Here is a 23,148-nt window from a genome sequence, read left to right as displayed (position 1 = left end):
AAGCCAATAAGCATTTTTCAATCACAATCTCAATCATGATCTTAGACTCGGGTTGAAACAAGTTATTTTAAGAAAAAGGTATTTAAATGAGTTCACTAACTAATGTTTTTACGGCGGCTAGTGATGATTGTGGGTGGAGGCCGTGAACGCGACGAAGGTGGAGGTGTTGGTGTTGAGTGTTGACAATAGCTGTGGGAGCGGTGACACCAGTGATGGTCGAGAATGGCGGATGTGGTAGTGACACCAGTGATAGTCGAGTTGACTTTGATCGGTTGGTGGTGGTTGAGACAATTGTAGGGCGAAAACGTTGACGAGTCCTTTTAAAAGTTTGGGTGAATACTCAACACCTTAGCATTATTTAAAAGTGGGGTCATGCAACTCACCAAGTAACTCTTCAACCAAGGAGACAAATAATACCAAATACTAGTTGCTTAATCAACACAACTCGAGAAACTAATGAGCTTAATACTTAGCCTAGCAAAGCTCCATACGTAAAGTTTGAGCTCGGACCGGCACATTAAGTGAGATCTAATATAGGTTAAAAATTAGTTATGTTAAAACTAAGCGAGACGATCTCAGATAGATAATGCATGTATTGACTTATTTTTTTCAGGTAATCACATACAAATTCTTCTTATTTGTGAATTAAACAAAGCAAATCTTAGCTAATCTATACTAAGCGATTCTAATCCCGAGAGAAGTTATGGATTTTGTAAAATGTGATTATAAAGTATAAGTTGCTATAGAAAAGGAATACCATTTTGTACTAGTAGTCCAGTAGATACAAGAGGGTGAAAAAATGATTATATTATAAATTTATGATATCACAATAGAATTTTTTATTTATTATATATTTATTATTATTATTATTATTTGCTATTTTTCTTCTTCATTACTCTCATAACAAACATGCTGATCTTACATTTCCACTCTCTTTGAAAAGGTCTTTATGGAGTACACACACTAGTTCGTGCATTACTCAAAACATTACTTGACTTAAGGAATAAGTATATATTCACCAGAAATTATAATTCACTAACATTCGTTGAACTTATTTCAAACGAAAATTTCAGACATACTTTATCATTTAAAGACTATCTACTCGTATCTAATCTGTATTTTATGGTCCACGGTCTTAAATAGATATTTGTCTATACTTAATATAATTTTTTTTCTAAATATATCCCTAAGTTTCTCCCAAACATATAAATATACTTATTAATAATTTTTTCTATAACTATCATGAAGAACTAATCACATTATGTTCCCAACTCAAGCTGTTTCCCACATATAATGTCGATTGCCACACGTTTCGTGTTGAAATTTTCTAGTTCAGCTTCACGAAACGCAAAATAAGGGTTTGGTCGAAGGAGGTTTATTAGGGTTTTCAGTGGGAAGAACGAGAAGTGGTTAATGGTGTTGAAAATGTTAAGGATCGTAGGTTTGTTGCTCTATGGGGGTAATGGTGATTACGGGACTGTTGGGTTTCAACGGTGGTTCGGAACGAAAACGGTCAAGTATTTCAAACCCGTTTTATTTAATAGTTTCGTTTCGATAAATATTAATCAATATTAATATAAGAACTTTTAAACGAACTATAAAACGCAGCGGATATTAACGAGTAAACGAACCAAAACCGAAACCCGAACCCGGATCCGATTACAACGTTACACGAGCACGATTACAAAATAAGACAAACAACCATAGATATAGTTAAGTTATTGTACCTCGGTTATCGAAATCGGGAAGACACCGAGGGCTTAACGAACGACGCTAGAGGTTGACACAATCAAGTTCCGACAACAAATCTGACAGCGGCGGTGGTTCACGGCGGCGGCGGACACTTCCGGCGACGACGTAAGACAGCGGCGGTGGGTATTGGCGGCGGACAGCAGCTGAACAACAACGGAACAGCAGCAGATCAGCAGACAGACTGCTACAACAGCTGGCGGAAAAACACCAGGTCGCCGGAAAACCGGGCTGGCCGGAAAAACGAGACGGCGGCTCGTGGTGGTTGCGGCAGCCGGAAACAACAGAACCAAACAGCGGCGGCGGCAGCTAGGCTACGGTGGTTTTTTGGTTGAGGTTTTGCCACCGGAAAAAACGGGCTGCCGGAATCCGGCGGCGGCAGTCGGCGGTTCCGGTAGGGTTGATAGATGCAGCGGCTCAGGTGGCTGCGGCCGGAAGTCACGGCGGCTCAGGTGGCGGCTGGATATATGTAACGGTGATTAGGGTATTTTGGTGAAGATGATGGTTAACAATATTATCATATTATCATATTACATATAGTATATATTTAGGGTTTAAACCAATTAAACCCAATGGGCTTTTAGCCCAATCACCAAAACAAGGCCTAATCTACCATCTTGAATATGTGTCGAGCCCAGTTATCAATTAAGTGGGTTTATATTCGTTACCCCCGGTGTAACTCATACCGGGTCACATTCGGGTCGGTCCGCGTTGACTTGACCCGAACCGACCATTAAATCCAACAGTCTCCCACTTGGACGGATTTGGGTCAAGTATCACAACGCTAACAGCTAGAGGCGTTCTAGCTACAAATAGCTGTCCCCCAACCGAATATGACATTTTAAATCCATAACCAAAGTATCTTGGAATACCTTATTGCAAGATAATGAATTTATAGTAATCGTTGTCATCTATCCTTTCTGTATAAGACATTAATTGAACAATGAGACATGGATCAAATCAATCTCGTATGGTGTTCAATTATTGTAGTTCTCGATATAGAGTCAAAGTGGTCCAATCAAACACACGGTAAGTTTGGGTGAGGCCTCACACTTTACCAGTTTGAATCAACGAGGGCGCCAATATGTCTAACTGTTGCATTTTAATGTAAGAGTACAGAATTCCATCTTGACTACATAACACTCCCACTGAACTCCAGAACATTCCCAACCAATGCCTTTATGGCTGGCAGTTACGCAACAGCGGTTGACATGATCAAAGAATATTCCTCGGTAAACGAAAGTTCTAATATGTATCTCAGGTCTAAGGATACTAAATGAGCATACTATTATCAAAACATCTTATGATCAAGATCCATGAAGATGATTTGATGCGAGTTACATCCAACATCATACATAATGAGGTCTGTGAGTTTGGAAGTCAACTGCTTGAGTCTAAAGTCAGAATAGCCTTAATTCAGAGTCGTTCCCACGAGTCTGACCGACTACGGATAATTTTAGAATACAATATTCATGGATTAAATGTATTAAAAGGAACACAGTTGTATTATTCAACATTTGCATTTAACCATTAAATCAAAAGTGAACTGAAAAGTACAACTGTTTAAATGTTCATACATCCAAATACTAAATCAAAATAAAACACTAGCAAGTCTAAGCCCGATAGCATCTCTATGCTTGTCCTGAGTTATTAGCTTAGTAAACAAGTCAGCTAGATTTTGATATGTGTCTACTTTGCTTACTATGATGTCACATTGTTCCAGTATATCTCGTACATAGTGGAACTAAAACTGTGCTTGACCATGTGATGAATATTGGGCTCTTTGGCTTGAGCAATAGCACCTGTGTTATCACATATCACGTCGATCATTTTCCTAAACTTGGAACCAGATCGAGGTTGGCTATGAATTTCTTCATCGAAGCAGATTATGAGCGAGATACATCTCGGTCATTCTGGAAGTTAGCGTCAGTGTAACACCTTACAGTGAGCTGTGAGCTTCTCTTCCACTCCTCCAAACACGCTTATGAGACGTCAGGTCTATTGCATAATATAGCGTACATGACAGAGCCAATCGCTGAAGCATATGGAATTGCTTGCATGTGCTTTGTTTCAATGTCCGTTGCCGGAGATTGCGATTTGCTAAAACGGTTCCTTTAGCAATGGAACAGCTCATATCTTGGAGTTGTCCATTGAGAAGCGTGTCATGAGTTCGCTTATGTATGTACTTTGACTTAGCCCTAGAAGTCACTTAGATCTATCTCGGTAGATTTTCTATTCCCAGAATATATGCGGCTTCTCCAAGATCTTTTATTGCAAAACAAGATTCCAACCAGTGCTTAACTTCCTTAAGCATAGAAATGTTGTTTCCAATGATCAGTATATCATCCACATATAAGATGAGGAATGATATAGTGCTCCAACTAGCCTTTCTGTAAACACAAGGCTCATCTTCATTTTTTATAAAACCAAACTCTTTGATTTTCTCATCAAAATGAAGATTCCAGCTACGAGATGCTTGTTTGAAAATCCACTTGCTCCCTATTGCCCGACCTTCGGGGGTAGCTCAATCAAGTTCTAAACTTGATTGTCATGAATAGATTGCATCTCGGCGTTCATGGCATCTCGCCGTTTCTCAGATTCCGGATCCAAGATTGCAGATTTGTAGTTAGTAGTTTCGTCGCTAGACTTGGCTACTAATAAGACTTCTGGACCATCCAGATGCCATAGGTATCTAGAATTTGGTGTGGGAGTCCTACTACTTCTGCGAACGCTCGTGTTCATGTTTGACGTATCAGCAACAACAACTTGTTGATCAGACGCTACAACTTCCTCAGCGGTTGTTTGTGGTTCTTGAATTGCTTCAAGATCGACAATGTAATCTCCAGTTCCTCGATCGAGAAATTATTTCTCGAGGAAGTGGTCTTTCCTCTTGATAGAAATCATATTTGTATCATGATGAATGATGTAATAACCGCTTTGGTTGTAGTTTTTGACGAATGCGGGAGGCGGTCATAAGGGCGAAACTCCAAAAGGAGTGAGGCAAGTTAGTTCTACATATCATTGATCGAACCATGTTTAGCAAATTTTGATTCCTCCTCTCGCTCACGCCATTATGTTGGGGTGTGCCAGGTGGAGTGAGCTGTGAAATTATTCCACACTCTTTTAGATGATTGAAGAACTTTGAGCTGAGATACTTTCCACCTCGATCTGATCGAAGTATCTTAATGGTTTTACCAAGTTGGTTTTTCCACTTCGTTTTGAAACTCTTTGAACCTTTCAAAAGTTTCATACTTGTGTTTCATAAGATACACATAAGCTTATCGACTATAATCGTCGATAAAAGAAACGAAGTATCTTTCATGGTTTCTAGACACGGTTCTGAAAGGTCCACATACATCAGTGTGTATGAGTCCTAACAGATCTCTTGTTCATTCACTTTTATGAGTGAAGGAGACTTTGGCGAGTTTTCCAGCTAAGCAAGACACACAATCGTCAAAAGAGTCCGGTCCTGTGGATTCAAGAATCCCTTCGGATTGGAGTCTTTTAATTCTTGTCTTGCTTATGTGGCAAATTCGACATGCCTTAGAAATGTATCATTGATGCCAGATCGGATACGTTTGAAAGATTATATACGTTATTGTTAGTTTGAACATCAATCTCATATATATATCATTTCAAGGTTTAGCCTTAAAATAAAAGATATCATTTAAGTAAGTAGAAATAGCCATGCCATTGAAAACGTACTTAAAACCTTGTTCAAACAACAACGAAACTGAAACGATGTTTCTGGTCAAACTAGTAGCATACAAACAATTATTCAAAAGTAAAAACTAGGCTAGATGGACAAGTAAAATGAAATACTCCAGCTGCCAGAACTGGTACTCTCTTCTCATCTCTAACGATGAGTTCCATGCTGCCTTTATTCAGTTTCCTCCACTTCTCAGGCTCCTGCAAGACATTAAAGATGTGGAAATCACATCCGGTATCAAATACCCATGTGTTGCTAGAGACAGTGAAAAGTATAATAACGTATATGGAACTACCTCGAGAAGAGCCTTCACCATTGGCTCTCTTCATCTTGATCTCAGCAAGGTATTCGGGGCAGTTTCGCATCCAGTGCCCCATCTGGTTGCATTTGTAGCACTGGCGCTCCTCAAAGGGCGGCGGTGGTGGCTTTGCAACCTTCTTGTCAGTGTTGGTGGCAACCTTGACAGCAACAGTAACTTTCTTCTTGCCTTTAACCTTATAACCCCGGTTCTTGGGATTAGGCTTCTTGACACTAGCAGATCGAATCATTAGAACTTGATTGGTCCTTGAAGGAATGTTCATCTCAGCCGTCTTCAGCATGTTATGAAGCTCCGGCACTGTCTTCACCCAACCATTCATGTTGAAATTCATTACGAATTTATCGTATGAGTTAGGGAGAGAGTTGAGGATGAAATCAGATGCCATCTCATCGGGCATGGGATAATCAAGTTTCTTGAGTTGATCGATGTGCCCCTTCATCTTGAGAACATGCGCACTGACGGGAGACCCTTCTGCCATCTTGCAACTAATGAGTTGTTTCATGGTGTCGAAACGTTCTTGACGGGCTTGTCTCTGGAACATGCCTTTGAGTTGCTCAAGCATCTCATAGGCACCAAAGTCTTCCAAGCCTTTAGCAAGCTCAGAAGTCATGGTGGCTAGCATAATGCAGGAGACATCAGCCGAGTCATCCTTATGATTCTCAAGAACTTTTCGAGCAGCGGCTGTGTTGTTTTCAGGCTCGGTTGGAACAGGTCCATCGAGAACATACAGGCGCTTTGCCATGGTGAGAACAAGTCTCAAGTTGCGGTGCCATTCGATGAAGTTGGTACCATTCAGTTTATCCTTCTCAAGGATAGTCTTAAGGGCGTAGGGTGAGTTTTCGTTTGACGACATCTGATTAATTAAGCAAAAGTAAATTTAATTAGTATTTTCGACGTTGTAGTCCCATTATTAATGACCCAATAACATTAATGAAATAGGAGCATGAGAATCCGGCTTCCAGTTATTAAAGGCAGCTGTAGCACACAATATTAATAAGTGGTTAGGCAGACTGACAACGATTGCCAATTGTGAATAGAGCACAACTCTCAGTTTATGAGGCATATAGAGACAACGATTATCTATATAGATACATTTAGCCTCATCTTTGCCCACTTTAAGTCTTCAGACAGCTTTAGCACGTAACAGGAGAGTAAAGTAATAGTTGTCCTAGTATAGTGACGTGTGAAAGGGCCGGATGTGTCAACGAAACGCTTTCACCTTAATGGGATAGGGTAGAAAACAAGTGCGGTGCTGTAGCTCCAAACACTCGAAATTTCGCATTATGCCTCAAGTGTGACTTGTAGTAGGATTGGCATAAACTATTGGTTTTAAATTGGGATTAATTTTATAATTACCAAATAGAGTAAAAGTCAAATTTTACTGTATTTATTATCGGGACGATTTGAACCCTTTCATCTCTCATGACACTTAGTTTTAAATAACCTATTAGAAACTAAGTTTGCCGCGATATAACTAACCAATTTTAAGTTAATAGAAATCTATTAAGTAATAAGTTTTTGGAAATCAAAACGCTTTTAATTTGCAAAACTTAATTGGTTAATAAAATGTTTATTTTCAAATTTATTTGGTATTAGGTCGCTGATATTATAATCCTATTATAAACAATTCAAGCAACCACAATAGCAAATAATAATATGTAAATCCTTATGGCCAAAAGGTGATCGGTCTCGCTAGAACCAATTAGGGAGACCGATCGGGTCAAGGGGTTCACAACACAAAACAACCACAAGGATGGACTTCTTCGTGCATCCCGTCATCTTGCCCGAGCTCCCACTAACTCCAAGAAATCCTTGAGCTCGTCCTCGGTTATCTTCGCGTCTTCTTTATTACAAATTTATAAACTAACAATGATTTGCCCTATTACAAATTTGAACCATCTTTATGGCCAAAAGAAAACCGAAAAATAAATAATAACCGTTTACAACTTTTGAACCATCCATATGGCCAAAAACAAGCTCAACAACCAAACACAACCAAACAAGCATAGGTCGGGGCCGAATTTACATATTCAAAATAAATAAAATTTCGGGTCGTTTTAACTTGGTCAAATAAAATAAACAAAACTTTGACTAAATCCATAATCACCCAAAAATAAATCTATATCAAAACTTTAAACGATTTAAAGTTTAAGATGTAGATCCGGTTTTAAACGAACCGGAATCGACTCGTACGTTGTAACCGCGGCTCTGATACCACTGTTGGGTTTCAACGGTGGTTCGGAACGAAAACGGTCAAGTATTTCAAACCCATTTTAGTTAATAGTTTCGTTTCGATAAATATTAATCAATATTAATATAAGAACTTATAAACGAACTATAAAACACAGCGGATATTAACGAGTAAACGAACCAAAAACCGAAACCCGAACCCGGATCCGATTACAACGTTACACGAGCACGATTACAAAATAAGACAAACAACCATAGATCTAGTTAAGTTATTGTACCTCGGTTATTGAAACCGGGAAGACACCGAGGGCTTAACTAACGATGCTAGAGGTTGACACAATCAAGTTCCGGCAACAAATATGATAGCGGCGGTGGTTCACGGCGGCGGCGGACACTTCTGGCGACGACGTAAGACAGTGGAGGTGGGTATTGGCGACGGACAGCAGCTGAACAACAACGGAACAGCAGCAGATCAACAGACAGACTGCAACAACAGCTGGCGGAAAACACCAGGTCGCCGGAAAACCGGGCTCGCCGAAAAAACGAGACGGCGGCTCGTGGTGGTTGCGGCAGCCGGAAACAACAAAACCAAACAGCGGCGGCGGCAGCAGCTAGGCTACGGTGGTGTTTTGGTTGAGGTTTTTCGACCGAAAAAACGGGCTGCCGGAATCCGGCGACGGCAGTCGGTGGTTCAGGCAGGGTTGATAGATGCAGCGGCTCAGGAGGCTGCGGCCGAAAGTCATGGCGGCTCAGGTGGCGGCTGGATATATGTAACGGTGATTAGGGTATTTTGGTGAAGATGATGGTTAACAATATTATCATATTATCATATTACATATAGTATATATTTAGGTTTTAAACCAATTAAACCCAATGGGCTTTTAGCCCAATCACCAAAACAAAGCCTAATCTACCATCTTGAATATGTGTCGGGCCCGGTTATCAATTAAGTGGGTTTATATTCGTTATCCCCGGTGTAACTCATACCGGGTCACATTCGGGTCGGTCCGCGTTGACTTGACCCGAACCGACCACTAAATCCAACAGCTGGGTCTTGGGGTTTTAGGGATGAGAGTCTCAGAGAGATTGTGTGTGGTGGAGCGCATACATAATTTTTAACAGGTTAATTAATTTGTTTCGTACGGGTTGTTGATTTTAGGGGTGTGTATGGGTCGGGTATGTTTTGGGCTAAAACAGAACTAAAAACCAAGATTTAGGTTTCACTTTTTTAGTTTTGTATGGTTTTTGTTTTGGTTTTTTCGATTTTTCCATTTGGGCTTAAATTTTTGTTTGGAATGCCTAGTTAAGTTTAAGTATGAAAAATAACAAATCATCAGCATAAAATATCTCGGTACTAACTTTGAGCATTTGACAGAAAAAAAGAAAAAAAAAATGAAAACATATACACCAACATTTAGGTTTATTATATTATTTATTTATGCATTTTTATGTATTCGTTTACTATTAGTCTATAAAAATATTTTGGAAAATATTAATAAAGTAACGATTAGTAAATGATTACAAAATTAACTAGGGGATTGAATCCATTACGCACAAATTTTGGAAGTTTAGCGTTTTTCAACTTGTGTGCTCTGATGCCCTTACCGTATATTACGGTCAGTAAAAAGAAGAGTTGGCGTATTTCAATTTTTTTTAATGTTTAGTTTAATTCACCTTTTTTAATCATGTTTGTATGTTTGTTTTCTAATTAATTAATTTGAAATCACGGCTATGATAATAAAAGAATATAAAAATAAGGGTTTATCGTTCAAATAAAAGATATATTAAATTTAGCCAAAAAGCGTTAAAATAGGAAAACCCAGCCCGAACTTTTCTTTTTTTCTTTAAATATCAAAACAAGGTTTTTCATTCGCTAAATTCTCCCTTCTTCTGCTTTCTAATCTCTTTGATCGCTTGAAGGATTCATGGGTAAGTTCTACTTTACAAACTTTCATGTTTCTTGATATATTTTCACGTTCTATTACATGAATATTTGTATTAATTAGTTCTTAGGAAGAAAAAAAAATCTTTATAATGTTGTTTACTTTTTAAATCCAATTCTGTTCGAATTTAAAAACAACTGATTAAGTCATGGCTTTCTTGAATCTAATGCCAGAGAATCATAAGAGGAGGTGTGTAAGTTATCAGCTTGCTGATGAGGACATAATCAGTAACTTACCAGAGGATTTCATAAACCAGATTTAGAGCGGCTCCCGATCAAAGATGCGGCAAGAACAAGTATTCTATCAAAAAAGTGGAGGTATAGATGGACAACAATGAGGACACTGATTCTAGATTCCCGGTTCTCTAAACAGTTCTTAAAAATTCAAAGTTACGGGCGTAATGGGTTGACTACAAGCCAGATTATGATCTGTCACACGGGTCCTATTTTGAAACTTGTTCTCCATATACCAAAAGATATTAATCTTGATAACTTTCAAGAAGTTGATCTATGGATGCTAATCTTATCAAGAAACAATGTCAAAGTACTCAACATTACGAATTCAAATCGGATTTATCAAGTTCCATCCTCGGTATTCTCTTGTCTAGAATTGAGACGGTTGGTATTACAATACTGTATTTTTAAGGCACCACTTGAGTGTCATGGATTTCCAAGTCTTGAATATGTTTTTCTCAAGGAAGTTGATTTTGGTGGTATTTTAGGTGGAATTGTGATCAACTTGCCACAACTTAAGAGATTGACGCTCGATAACTGTGTCAATGTTAACAATTTCAACATAAAGGCTGAAAAATTGCGAAATTTGCGTGTCATTAATTGCCCTGATGCTATGTTGCTTCGGTTATTGCATAGTAAAAACCTTAGTATGGTTCGCATAAGTTTGAAGTAATCCATAACATATAATCCACGAGTTGAAAGGTTTAATCTGGCGATGATGTTAAGCAAGTTGCCCAAGATTGCATATTTTTCCATTGATGGTCATATTCTTACGGTATGACAGAAACGTTTAACCTTTGTTCTTTGTAAGTTATAATCTAGTGTTTGCACAAAATAATCTAGCTGTACTTCACTTGCTATTTTGGCAGTTTTTGGCTGCAGAAAAGTTTCCAAAGTGGCTTCCAGATAATAAGGTAAAATGCCTAAAACGATTGGAGTTCTGAAGAATTAGTTTTGATGATTTGGATCAAGTTCAAGGTGCTCTATCTTGCTACAAAACTCGCCTAATTTGAAAAAACTTAGTGTGACACATATGCAAATGGTAAACATGGCTAAAGTTTTGTTAATACGTTTTTGGTTTTTAGAGTAAAACAGGATCGTAAGACTTTGTTTACCTTTTATGTTTTTTTTTTTCGTAGGGGCCCGGGGCTGATTGGGAGTTAACGTTTAGTTATTTAGATTCGCTGGACTGTTGGCCAACATTGTTCAAGTTGCAGACTGTAGAACTTACATCTGTACAAGGATCAAGACCAGAGATGCTCTTCATAAAGCTTCTACTCAATCATTCTCCACGTCTTGAAAATATGATTATCCGACCAAGAGCTACGGCTGATGCTGAAAAAAAACTCGACATTGCAAAGGATATTATGATGTTTCCACGAGCCTCACAGAAAGCAAAAGTCGTATACTTGGGTTCGTAGTCATATAATTCTATAAGAATGTTTAACTAGATTTAAATATGGTGGTATCTCGTAATTTTATATCTTGTCTTCTATTTAACATTATGAGTGTTTTTTACTAAATGTATGCGGACAATGAAGCTTTTTTTGCATATTTGGTGCTCCATTGTTTCACTGGATCTTTTGCATATTTCCTTCCAAAAGATAAAAGTAAAATGTCTAGGAGATTGAGCTTTAGAAATGTCACACCCCGACCAAAGGCGGCGGAACATGCCGGGGTGCAACGATTGCTCATAAGCGCATGACACTATTTAAAGCGACAATATTTAACAAACGCATTTCATTTCACAACATCGAAAATGTCACATAACGAAATATTCATAAGTCAAATACAACAAAATATAACAAAATATAGCAAATCAAATATTGTTCATTTTTGCTAATATCCTAACGGTATTTGTGACGTTTTTTTCACCAAACTCCAAAATCAACCTAGATGCAAACCTGTAACATTTCATAAAATAAAGTTTATCAACACAAAGGTTGGTGAGCAATTCATAAGTTTGAACAATAGATATATAGTATGAAAAGCCACAAAACTAGTATACAAGACCATAAATAATAGCTATAAACTTGGATATATTGACAATCGCTAATAGAATTACGTTAGCGCCACCTAGCTACAAGGGATTGCCAAGTAGTATAAGATTTAATAGAATATCGTTAATTGCATTACGTTAACGACACCTTGCTACAAGGGGATGCCAAGTAGTCTAGGATTTATAGATTCCACCAACCGAAAGCGATAAACACATAGGCATATAAGCAAAGAACACCAAATCGAGCAATTATTCAAGTAAAGTATACAACAACGTTTGTGGTTTAAGACTCAAGTATAAAGCATTTGATTTGAATAAGTATGAAATGTCACCCCAAAACAAAAGATAGAAAACGGGGTATGAAGTTACTCACGTTCAAGTATAAAACTTGATCGGTAAAAGATGAATAACCGGATGGATGAAGTTTAACGAGCAAGGCCTAAATGACAATAAAATCTTGGATTTAGAATGGTTGTCTTGAAGATCTTTAAATAAAATAATTGTTGCAAAAAGTAACCAATTAAAGTTCAAGGTTTAAAATGTAACTATTTAAGAATTTATAATAACAATCCTTTAAAAATGTAAGTTTGCTCAAAACCAAGTTAAAGTATCTAACGTTAATATTTACTTAACCAATGTTAAGTAATAAGGTGGGGAAAATGCTAAAATGCAAGTTCCTTTGGGACAAAGATACTAAAACGGGTTTTTAACGAGTGTTCGGGTTGTCGATTCGGGTCTTGACAAATGGTCAAACCCAAAGTCAACTTTTCAACATATTAATTGTTGTGAGATAACTCATTAAAATATACTAACACTTAACCAAGTATGTAAATCTATTGTTTAAAACTAACAACGCACGTTAAGCGAGTGTTCGGTTTTGTCGGTCCAAACTATGTGATGAGATCAAGTTGGATCCAACAATTCCAAGTACTTAAGAAAATAATTAAAATCAGTTTGTAAACTATTTTTAAAGAAATATACAAGTCTTGATAGCTAAAAACACACTTGTGTGTCTTAAGCGAGTAAAAGTCGGTATAGTTCGGTTTGGTTCGGTCTCCATCTCACAAATAGTTCATAGATGGTTTCTACATGCCCAAATATCATAGAACTTGTATATTGGTTTATAAATGAAGAAAACTTAAATTTTACAACTAAAAAGTTAACTACAAGTCTTTTAAGCAAAAGTTTCGGTTTAGTTCGGTTTCCATCTCCCAACGAGTTCATAGATGGATTCCATATGCTTAATATCAAAGAACTTATAAAAATGATTTTTGAAACACAAATCTAGCAATAAACATGTTTAAACAACTATTTTAACAAAACTAGTAAACAAAAGTTCGGTTTCCGGTTTGGACTAGTTTCGGTTAAACCGAGGTTAGTCTTATACAAACCCACACCATGGAACTTGTAAATAAGATGAACAAACTAAAAGGGTTAGAAGTTAGTTATAAGTGATATGTATAATAAGTTATGTGTGTGTGTATATATATCAAGAACACGAAGTCCTCCATGAAGCCTTGCCTTATGACATTCGAAACTTAACCAACCGGAGTCGATGAAGTAACAAATAAAGGAAACAAGGGGTGTGTATTATATATAAGTTGTACCACCATATTCAAGTGTTAGTAATATTAGATGAACAAGTTAAAATGAAAGACTATAGTTAGTTGACCTTAAGAAATCAAAATAACAAAATGTTGAAGATGAATACTTGGATTTGAGAGAGATTTTGGAGAAGATGAACAACCAAAACGGTGTATGGAGCCTTGCTTTTATAATGGTAAGAGTATGGTTCATACAAATAGGGTAAAGATGCATGTGATGGTTGAAATGGTCAAACAAGTTTTTGATAAATGCAAAAATAGTCCCCAAAGTTTGGTTTAAGTCATTTTAAGGAGTTTTAAGGACCAAAAAGAATGTTTTCAAGACCCAACAAGTGTAAAACAATATTGTAACATAAAATCCATCATTTTGATTATATCATAAGCCTTGGTTTACAAAATGGGTCGGTTTACATGATAAACGAATACAAAAACGAATACAAACGAGACCCGAAATTGACTAATGTCACAAGAAATACAGGTTATAAGATGGCCATTGTTTAACAATACTCGTCCTATACTACAAGTAGTTATTTACTCATTTACTTGTTTTTAACTGTAAAAGTTGAATTAAAGTTTGATAGAGATGGCACAATGGGAAAGCGGGTTTGGGTGAAACTAGGTTCAGGTCCAAACAAGTCGCCTTAAAAAGTATTAGAACAGTTTGGGTTAAAACGGGCTTCTACCAAAATGGACTCGGGTTGAAACTAGTTATTTCAAGAAAAAAAATACTCAAATGATTTCATCCACTAATATGTTTTTATGGCGGTTAGTAACGACTGCAGGTAGACATCTAATATAGGCTCGAAATAAACTAAGCTCAGTTCTTATTAAGCTTTTAACGAGCCAGTCTTAAGTAGATAATGTACGTCTCGACCCATTATTACCCGGGCTCATATGCAAATGCTTCTTATTTGTGAATTAAACAAAGTACAAATCTCAGTTACACGATATAAATTGTAACAGACAGGGAATACCTTTTTTTGTAGTAGCCCAGTAGATATTAGAACTACATCTACCTATACTATTAAAGCAAGATAATTACACATGTCATTCAATTATACCCTCCACGTAGGCTACCAAGTGTACAAATTCCTATTTTTACAATTTCCCCTTCATGAATGATAAAATGAAAAATATGTTATCGGTGGAAATTGAACTAACTACCTTGCCTCTAAAATGTTTGTGGCTTACCAACTCAACTAGGATGAATTGATGTTAGTCTTCTCTTTTTCTTAATTGGTATAGATTCACAACCTTCCATTTTAATTTCTTTTTAAAATACAAATACAAATACAAATTATTTTTACTAGTCTATTTATTTTAAAAAATTATTTATATCTTATGAATACAAATGATATGTTATTATGTTTATTATTAAATTTAACTTTTTTGCTTTATTTTTTAACCACATGTGTATCACACGGGCTCTATCCTAGTTCTTTAACAATTCACCTCATTGGATTTAAAATAATGTTTATATATTATAAATTTATGATAGCACCACAATAAAAATTCTTTTTTTTTCCTATTTTTCTTCTTCATTACTTACATAACAAAGACGTTGATCTTACTTTTTAACTCGTTTTTGAAAAAAAAAACCTTTATGGATTAGAGTATACACACCAGTTCACCCAACACCCAAACAAACAAATGAGGAAAAGATTTCCAAAATCTCCATTCTGATTTCTGATCACTCTTGTCAAAGTTTTGGTCATTAACTTTTTTTCTAACATATACAAATGTACAATTACAATTTTTGTCATGTTTAATAAATTTCAAACCCAAACTTTTCGACCCAGTTATATTGTTTTGTGTTATTTTTAGCTAGCCCTAAATTCCTAATTAACCGATCCCATCCGCTATAACCTTCAAAGCTTGTTAACTAAAACCGGCAACCACCATAACCGATCCTTTGTGATTACAATTTTAAACTAAAACCAACCCAAACAACCCAATAATGGCCAATACACCTTACACACCCCTAATAAAATTGATCATGAAATTAACAAATTTTTATATAAAACGAGTTTCTCTACCCGGCGCGTTGCGCCGGGGCAGCTGGCAAAACCCCGTCGTTGAAACCCGAGCGTTATAATGATGAGTTAACATGAATTCGGTCGGTGTTGCGCTTGTTATAATATAAACACCATTTGTTAACTTTGAGGGTTATAACCCAAAAATTAATTCGTCAAACTAACATATAAAAACATTAACATATAAGAAAATAAAATAATTAAGACGCTGTTTATTTGTTTGGTAAACCTGGGCTACGTTGTCGGTCTTGAGCATTGACGCGGTAACTTGACACGAAGTCGATTGGTTTTTGATTACGTACCTTACGGTACCGGAACTAAAATACGAAAAAATATAAAACTTGAGGTGAACCAACGACCAATTTGGGGGTGGGGGGGGGGGGTCGGTCGATGGCGTTGTCGGTCATGGGCTTTATATAAGACGGCGAGTCTGTGCGAACTCGGTGGGTTTCTTTCAAATTTGTTTTATTACCATAACTAAAGCAAAAAAATATAATGTTTCGTCGGTTTTGATTACGTTTATTTTGAAACTGAACGAAAAAAATCAACAACTAAATACTATGCCGCCAAGTGGCCTAGTATGCCACTTGCGGCACCAAACTCTTTAATTATATATAGTAATAATAACCTATATTATAAAAAGTAACTAGTAGTATACCCGCGCGATGCTGCGATTACGACAATATGTTTAAATAGATTTTTAGTAATTACAACCTTAAAAACATATGGTACGATACGGTTTTTTCAAAACATGAATGATATCTTTTGTACGTTACAATTATTATACGAGTCATAAAAACCAAGTTTTATACTCGTGGCTTGGTAGTTTAAAAAAATGATCGAAACTCATTTTGCTGAGCATTTTAACCTGAACCAAATCTATTATGGTAGTCATGATTGTTTGGGAAGTCTTTTGAAAATTTCATGCATGACCAAAGATTTAATGTTCACCCATAGCCAAAATGGATACATATAATTGTTATGACGCAAACCAAAACCTTTTTTTTTTTTAAAAAAAAATATGACTCGAATTCATTATACTTATAAGATGTTTTAACCAGATTTTGACAATTTTTTTTATGTCCCGAACTCATTTTATTTATTACACATCTTAATCTGAACAAAACTTTAAATTTTTTTTTATAATGACTTAAACCTATTTGGCTTACATCCCATTATAACTCGAACGTGTTTTAACATATCAAAGTCCTCGATCGTTAGCACGAAAATATAAAATATTAAAAAAATAATCGAAACTCATTTTGCTGAGCATTATAACTTGAACCAAATCTACTATGTTAGTCATAGTTATTTGGGAGTATTTTGAAACCATCATAAACGACCAAAGATTTAATGTCCACCTATAACTAAAATTGGTACTTTTTTTAAATGACATGAATTCATTTTGCATATAATTGTTTTGACGCAAACAAAAACCATTTTTTTAAATGGCTCGAACTCATTACGCTTATAACATGTTTTGACCAAAACCAGAATTGACATTTTTTTTAAAATGACTCAAACTCATTTTATTTATTGCTTGTTTTGATCTGAACAAAATTCTAAACATTTTTTATAATGACCTAAACTCATTTAGCTTATATCCAGTTAAAATTCGTATTCGTTTTGACCTGTCAAAGTCCTCAATCGTTAACCCGAAACAATAAAAGTATATATTATTTAAATGATCAAACTCATTTTGACTTAAACCATAACTGATACTTTATTTTTAAATGACACGAAATCATTTTGGTTATAACATATGCATCAATATTCTTACACTTGAACGTCGACAAAAATAAACACGTCGTGATTGTATGTTTGAAATTTATTAAAACATATTATATTCAAAGATATAAATAAAAAAAACAATGAAAAAGAATATAGATGATTATATGGGTAAACTTAAGGGGATGGAAAAGTAATTATTAATTAAATTTACAAAAGTTGAGTATAGTTGAAGGGTTAAATTTAAAATTATATTTTAGGTTCATAATTGCATATTTGAGTTGTACTCTTATGCTTAATTGACTTGTACATTATAATAAACACCTCAAAATAAAACAAAATTTACATTGAAACGTCAACAAAAATAAGCATGTTGCAATGGTAAGTTCATTTTTGTTTAAAACACAATATATTAAAAGATATTGAAGAAATAAACATTTTAAATAAATTTGTCAATTAAATGGGTAAAGATAGAGGGTTTATGTGTAACTACTTTATAAATTAACCAAATTGTATTGAAGTTGGAAGGATCATTTTTGTAACTATATTTTAAAGTCAACAATTCTAACCATTCAAGATGTCAAAGTTACAATATTGTCCTTAAATTTTTAAAATTTTATGCATTAATGATTGTATATTATGCAATAGTGATTGTTATATATAGTATAGATATAGATAATAATAACCAAAATAATCTCTAGGGTGATTTCGTAATTTCATATTCTCCCAAACATATAAAAACAATAATATCATCCCCAAAACACCACCGGCATCAACAGACTCCACGACATTCTCCTATGTTCCACAAAACCAAACCAGTCACTCGTCTTATGATCCCAAATCAACCTGTTTCCGACACATAATGTCTTCGATTGCCACACGATTAATCTTCAAAACTGCTAGATCAGCTTCAGGAAACGCACAATTAAGGTTTGGTCAAAGGAGGTTTATTAGGGTTTTGAGCTGTGAAGAACAGGAAGTGGTTAATAATAATAACAATTATGTTGAAAGTGTAAAGGATCGTAGATTTGTGGCTCTATGGGGTAATGGTGATTACGGGCGGCTGGGTCTCGGTAGCTTGGAGTCGAAATGGAGACCGGCTTTTGTTTCGGGGTTTGGGGATGGGAGTCTTAGAGAGATTGCGTGTGGTGGAGCTCATACATTGTTTTTAACAGGTTGCTTTTGTTTCATATGGGTTGTTGGTCTTATGGGTCAGGTCGGGTCGGTTTTGGGCTAAAACCGAACCAAAATCCAAGATTTCGGTTTTTGAAAATCGTTCGGTTTCGGTTATTAGTTTTGGTTTGGTTTTGGTTTTGGTTTCGGTTTTCTTGGTTATGCCATATTTCCATTTGGGTCTTGGAAAAAATGGCTAAAGTTAATGAATTTAAGTCTAAACTCTAAACCTTTTACGTTAGTTAATAGTTAATTTGATTATTATATATTTGGGCTAAAATATATGTGTTAAATTATGTATTAAATTATTATAAATTACTTCAAACTCAAATATAAAAAAGGAAAATCTACAAGTTCGGTTCAGTTTTTACGGTTATAATTACACACGAATTAGTTTATATCGATTTGGTTTTTTCAGTTTCATGCACACCCCTAGTTGATTTTTAAAGTAAGATTAGCATCTTAATATACTTGTGCTCTTGATGTCTCTTATTATTATGACAACTTAACAAGGATGTAGTTTTGATTCAGTTGTACTTATTAGGAATTTAAAAATAATTAAAGTTAAACATGAGTTTGATGTATTTTTGTGTGTTTCACAGACACTGGAAATGTATATGCTGCTGGACTTAATGACTGTGGACAATTGGGTGTGGAAGATGGTAGAAGTTACACGATTGTACGGTATCTTATGCTTTTTAGTATATTTTGACAATTTTTGTTGACTTTGTTATCTTGCTAGCCTTAATTTCATTGTAGTTTTGACTTAGTGCTAGTACATTTGAGTTAAAAAATTGTTTTTTCTATTAGGAGTTTGTCTGAGTTTTGACCATTAAACAATACAGAATGTCTTATGTTTAAAAGGGTCTGAAAGATAGTTAGAAAGAACCGTGCATTATAGACAAAGGGTAGGATTTTCTCTAATGGTACCTTAATTTTTATATAACTTCTTTGGTGAAATGTTCGTCTGTCTCGTCATTGCAGGAGCCAGTTGAAGTTTCTGGACTTCCCAAGGACATTGTAAAGATTTCAGCCGGTTATTACCACTCTTCAGCTATTACAGGTTTGTACATCCAATTAAGTGAAGGTTTCGTCAGAGAATTAAAGATATATGGAACTTTAAACATGCTTCTGAATTGCAGAAAGCGGAGAACTTTATATGTGGGGCAAGAATTCCAGTGGTCAACTTGGGCTTGGAAGGAGTAAGATGTTTATCTGTTGTTCTTTCATTAGTTTATTTATTCGTGTTAACAATTTCTTTTTTTTTTTAACTTCACAGAGGCATCAAAGGTAATCCCAGTACCAAGTAAAGTGGATTTTTTGAACGGTGTTCCTATTACCATGGCTGCTTTGGGGTCTGATCACTCTATTGCTGTCACAGGTTAGAAAAATATAAATATAAATCTCCTTCTAATGAGTGTACAATAAAGATTTATGATTTCTTTTGAATCTTTGTGTTCTGATATTGGTTGGCACGTGTTTCAGATAAAGGTGAGGTTTTAAGTTGGGGCGGAGGAGAATCGGGAAGGCTTGGTCATGGACACAAATCGAGCCTCTTGGGGTTTTTGAGTTCTACCAGGTATGTTTGAATTATCTGTTTTTTTTTTTTTTTTTATTTCACCATATGTGCTAACTATTGGTTGAGTAACTCATGTTTCAAGTATAAAAGATAACATGTCGTTTTTCTTCTTGTGCAGTGAATATACACCAAGGCTTATTAAGGAACTTGAAGGAGTGAAGGTACCGACTATAACATCTCTCATATCTAATGTGTTAAAATTAAAACTAATATTTTCATATATAACACAGATAAAGAGTGTTGCGGCTGGGATGCTACATTCAGCATGCATTGATGGTACCTCGTCTTCTATTTTCTTATTTTACCTGATACTCTTATATTATTTCAACTCTATATGGTCAAACTTGCATGCCATAACCGTCAATTTTTGACTTTCAGAAAATGGTTCCGTATATGTTTTCGGGGAAAAAGCAGTACAGAAGCTGGTAAGTGCCAACATCATGATTGCATATCAAATAAAAACTATATTTATATAAAGTTGACACTTTTGTCTTCTTGATTATGAACTATTAAAGTCAATGTAGGCCTCAAGATCAGAAAGTACTGTTTCAACTCCGTCTAAGATAGCAGAACTACCGTATTCTAAAGAAGTTGCATGTGGTGCTCATCACACATGTGTCATCACCAGTAATTTTTCATCACTTTATCTTGATTTATCACGTGTGCCATCTGTATTTCTAACCTTGAATTTATAACCTTTATGACGAAGGTGGTGGAGAATTGTATACATGGGGATCCAATGAAAATGGTTGTCTTGGTACTGGGTATGTCATCAATACTTCATCACAGATATTTTACATTTATGGGCTAAACACACACATTATATTAGTAGATACTATTATGTTCTTTTATTATAGCGATACGCATGCTGTTCATGTGCCGGAAAGAGTACAAGGCCCGTTCCTAAGGAATTCTGTTAGCAAGGTTAGTGTCATATTCTAGTACGGGTCAAAGCGGGCCGGGCCATGAACAAACTTCTCTTATTATTTTCTCTGGAACCTTGTTTTTAATTAATGCGCTACATACGATTACAGAACTATACGATTACTAATTTACTACTATCATACTACAATATATTTAACTTGTAATTTATCATGAGAATATTTAGAAGGTTTTATGCATTTGAATACATTTTGAATGGTTTTCAACCTTTTAGCCTGCTTGAATAGATTGACTTGTTTCCTTTTAGTCTAATCCATTTGACCCGATAGATATACAAGATAACCTAAATGGACCCATCAGTATATAATAATTGGGTCAAAATTGCGTCCTCTACCGGCTTAGTTAGTAGTGTGACTGTGTGACACGTTGTATATGACAGGTATCCTGTGGTTGGAAACATACAGCTGCTATTTCCGGTAAGTACCTCTATGTTAGAAACCATAATCTTTGGTGCTCTTATTTTCAGTTTGGTATATTGTTATATGTTATTGTTAAATTTTGGTGATGCTGTTTATATATTCAGATGGCAATGTTTATACTTGGGGTTGGGGTGGTGCCATGGGCACGTTTTTTGAAGCCGAGCATTCTTCTGGTGGACAGTTGGTTCGTTTCCATATTCACTGGCGTCGTCTTGGTTTCCTTTTTTACACCCAAACATAATCTTCATGTAATAATATCTAATAAAATTTTGTGGGTGCAGGGCCTAGGGGATGATGTGGATTATGTTGAACCTACCATGGTTGACTTCGGTGAGAGTGTGAAAGCATTGCAGATCTCATGTGGGTTCAATCACACGGGGGCTGTACTTGAATACAACTAATTACAAATAACAAAACCTGTGTTCTTTTTATTCAAGCTCAAGTTTTGAATGTGCAGTCAAATCGGTGATTATCCAAAGATTACAGTTGATCTATACAAGTACAAATAACAGTCAAACAGAATAATGGAGTAAAAGTCATAAGAATCGAGAAACTGCACTGCATGTGAATAAGTAAATGTATGTAAAGTTAACATTGTGCAAATATCTCAAGAGCATAGTGTATATGAGGTTCTTGTTTATCCGAAAAACAATCATGTTTATTCCAAAAACAAGCATGTGTGTGATTCTTATGTATCCTAAGCTGAGTACCTTTTGTTTCTTTTGTAAACCTACTTAGCATTGAAATCGATACCTGGCCTTGTAGATTGTTTTGCTCGATATGTAACATGGGTCGTTGTATTGGACTCGAGGGTGTCAATTGTGTCGAGCTAGTGGAACGGGTTTTAGGGTTGTAATAAATGGATTAAACTGGTCATACGAGTTGATGGGTTGACCTTATAAAAATAGCTTTGTATCTCTATGTCTATTCTATTTCTAAACGTGTTGATGAGTCTGCTAGTTTAGTCAACAAAGTAATCAATCTAAGCAAGAATTCTTTGTTAAGCGAGTTACGGGTTGTGTCATTTGCTGCAACTGACAAAGAGTAAAAATAAATCAATATAATAGTAATGATCAATTTCATTCATTTATTGATCCAACGGCTGGCATATCGTGTACACGATAAGACACGAACACGATAAGAAACAGACACGAAATGTGTATACTTGTACACGACACGAAAACTTATCGCGTACATGTATCCGAAACACGAACACGAACCTGTACTACCTGGTATACACGATAAAACACGATAATACATGATAAGAGCTGTTTAGAAGCACATATTTAACAACCTGTTTAGTGAAACACGATAATATCCTTATGGGGTAGAAGTAAGGCTGTGTACATCTTACCCTCCTCAGACCCTACTATGCTATACTGAGTACGATGATGATGATGATGATAGACACGAATTAACTAGTAAAATTCGTGTCTATCTGTTAAGTACACGAAACTTGTTAAAGCCTTACATGTTACCTGTTAAAGTTCGTGTCTCGGGTATAAATTGCGAACCCTAATTGATCCGT

The 23,148-nt window shown here is 35.7% G+C and overlaps 1 protein-coding gene and 1 pseudogene across 1 annotated transcript; both read left to right on the top strand.

Moving 5' to 3' along the window:
- Window positions 1-10,076: 10,076 nt before the first annotated feature.
- On the top strand, window positions 10,077-11,779 carry LOC143615723 (F-box/FBD/LRR-repeat protein At1g13570-like; annotated as a pseudogene).
- Window positions 11,780-18,229: 6,450 nt separating this feature from the next.
- On the top strand, window positions 18,230-22,707 carry LOC143615720 (ultraviolet-B receptor UVR8-like). The gene is made up of 15 exons (XM_077088779.1): window positions 18,230-18,682; window positions 19,283-19,359; window positions 19,665-19,743; window positions 19,823-19,882; window positions 19,960-20,061; window positions 20,166-20,259; window positions 20,378-20,420; window positions 20,490-20,535; window positions 20,638-20,684; window positions 20,784-20,886; window positions 20,969-21,023; window positions 21,117-21,183; window positions 21,581-21,617; window positions 21,725-21,804; window positions 21,902-22,707. Exons 1-15 carry the CDS (start codon window positions 18,370-18,372, stop codon window positions 22,019-22,021), a joined length of 1,323 nt encoding a protein of 440 aa, XP_076944894.1. The 5' UTR covers window positions 18,230-18,369; the 3' UTR covers window positions 22,022-22,707.
- The last annotated feature ends 441 nt before the right edge of the window (window positions 22,708-23,148 follow it).

The sequence above is a fragment of the Bidens hawaiensis genome, unplaced genomic scaffold, assembly GCF_021521415.1.
Source record: "Bidens hawaiensis isolate Kalapana, Puna unplaced genomic scaffold, B.hawaiensis_p1.1 tig00044022_1, whole genome shotgun sequence".
In the NCBI taxonomy this organism is placed as follows: domain Eukaryota; kingdom Viridiplantae; phylum Streptophyta; class Magnoliopsida; order Asterales; family Asteraceae; genus Bidens; species Bidens hawaiensis.
This window is presented reverse-complemented; position numbering and strand designations above follow the sequence as displayed.

What these genes read in the sequence shown, in the direction of transcription:
- LOC143615720 (XM_077088779.1), top strand. Translation starts at nt 18,370, where the DNA reads ATGTCTTCGATTGCCACACGATTAATCTTCAAAACTGCTAGATCAGCT. An exon ending in ACATTCAGCATGCATTGATG is followed by an intron (nt 20,536 to 20,637) that starts GTACCTCGTCTT and finishes TTTGACTTTCAG; the next exon opens with AAAATGGTTCCGTATATGTT. An exon ending in TAAGGAATTCTGTTAGCAAG is followed by an intron (nt 21,184 to 21,580) that starts GTTAGTGTCATA and finishes TGTATATGACAG; the next exon opens with GTATCCTGTGGTTGGAAACA.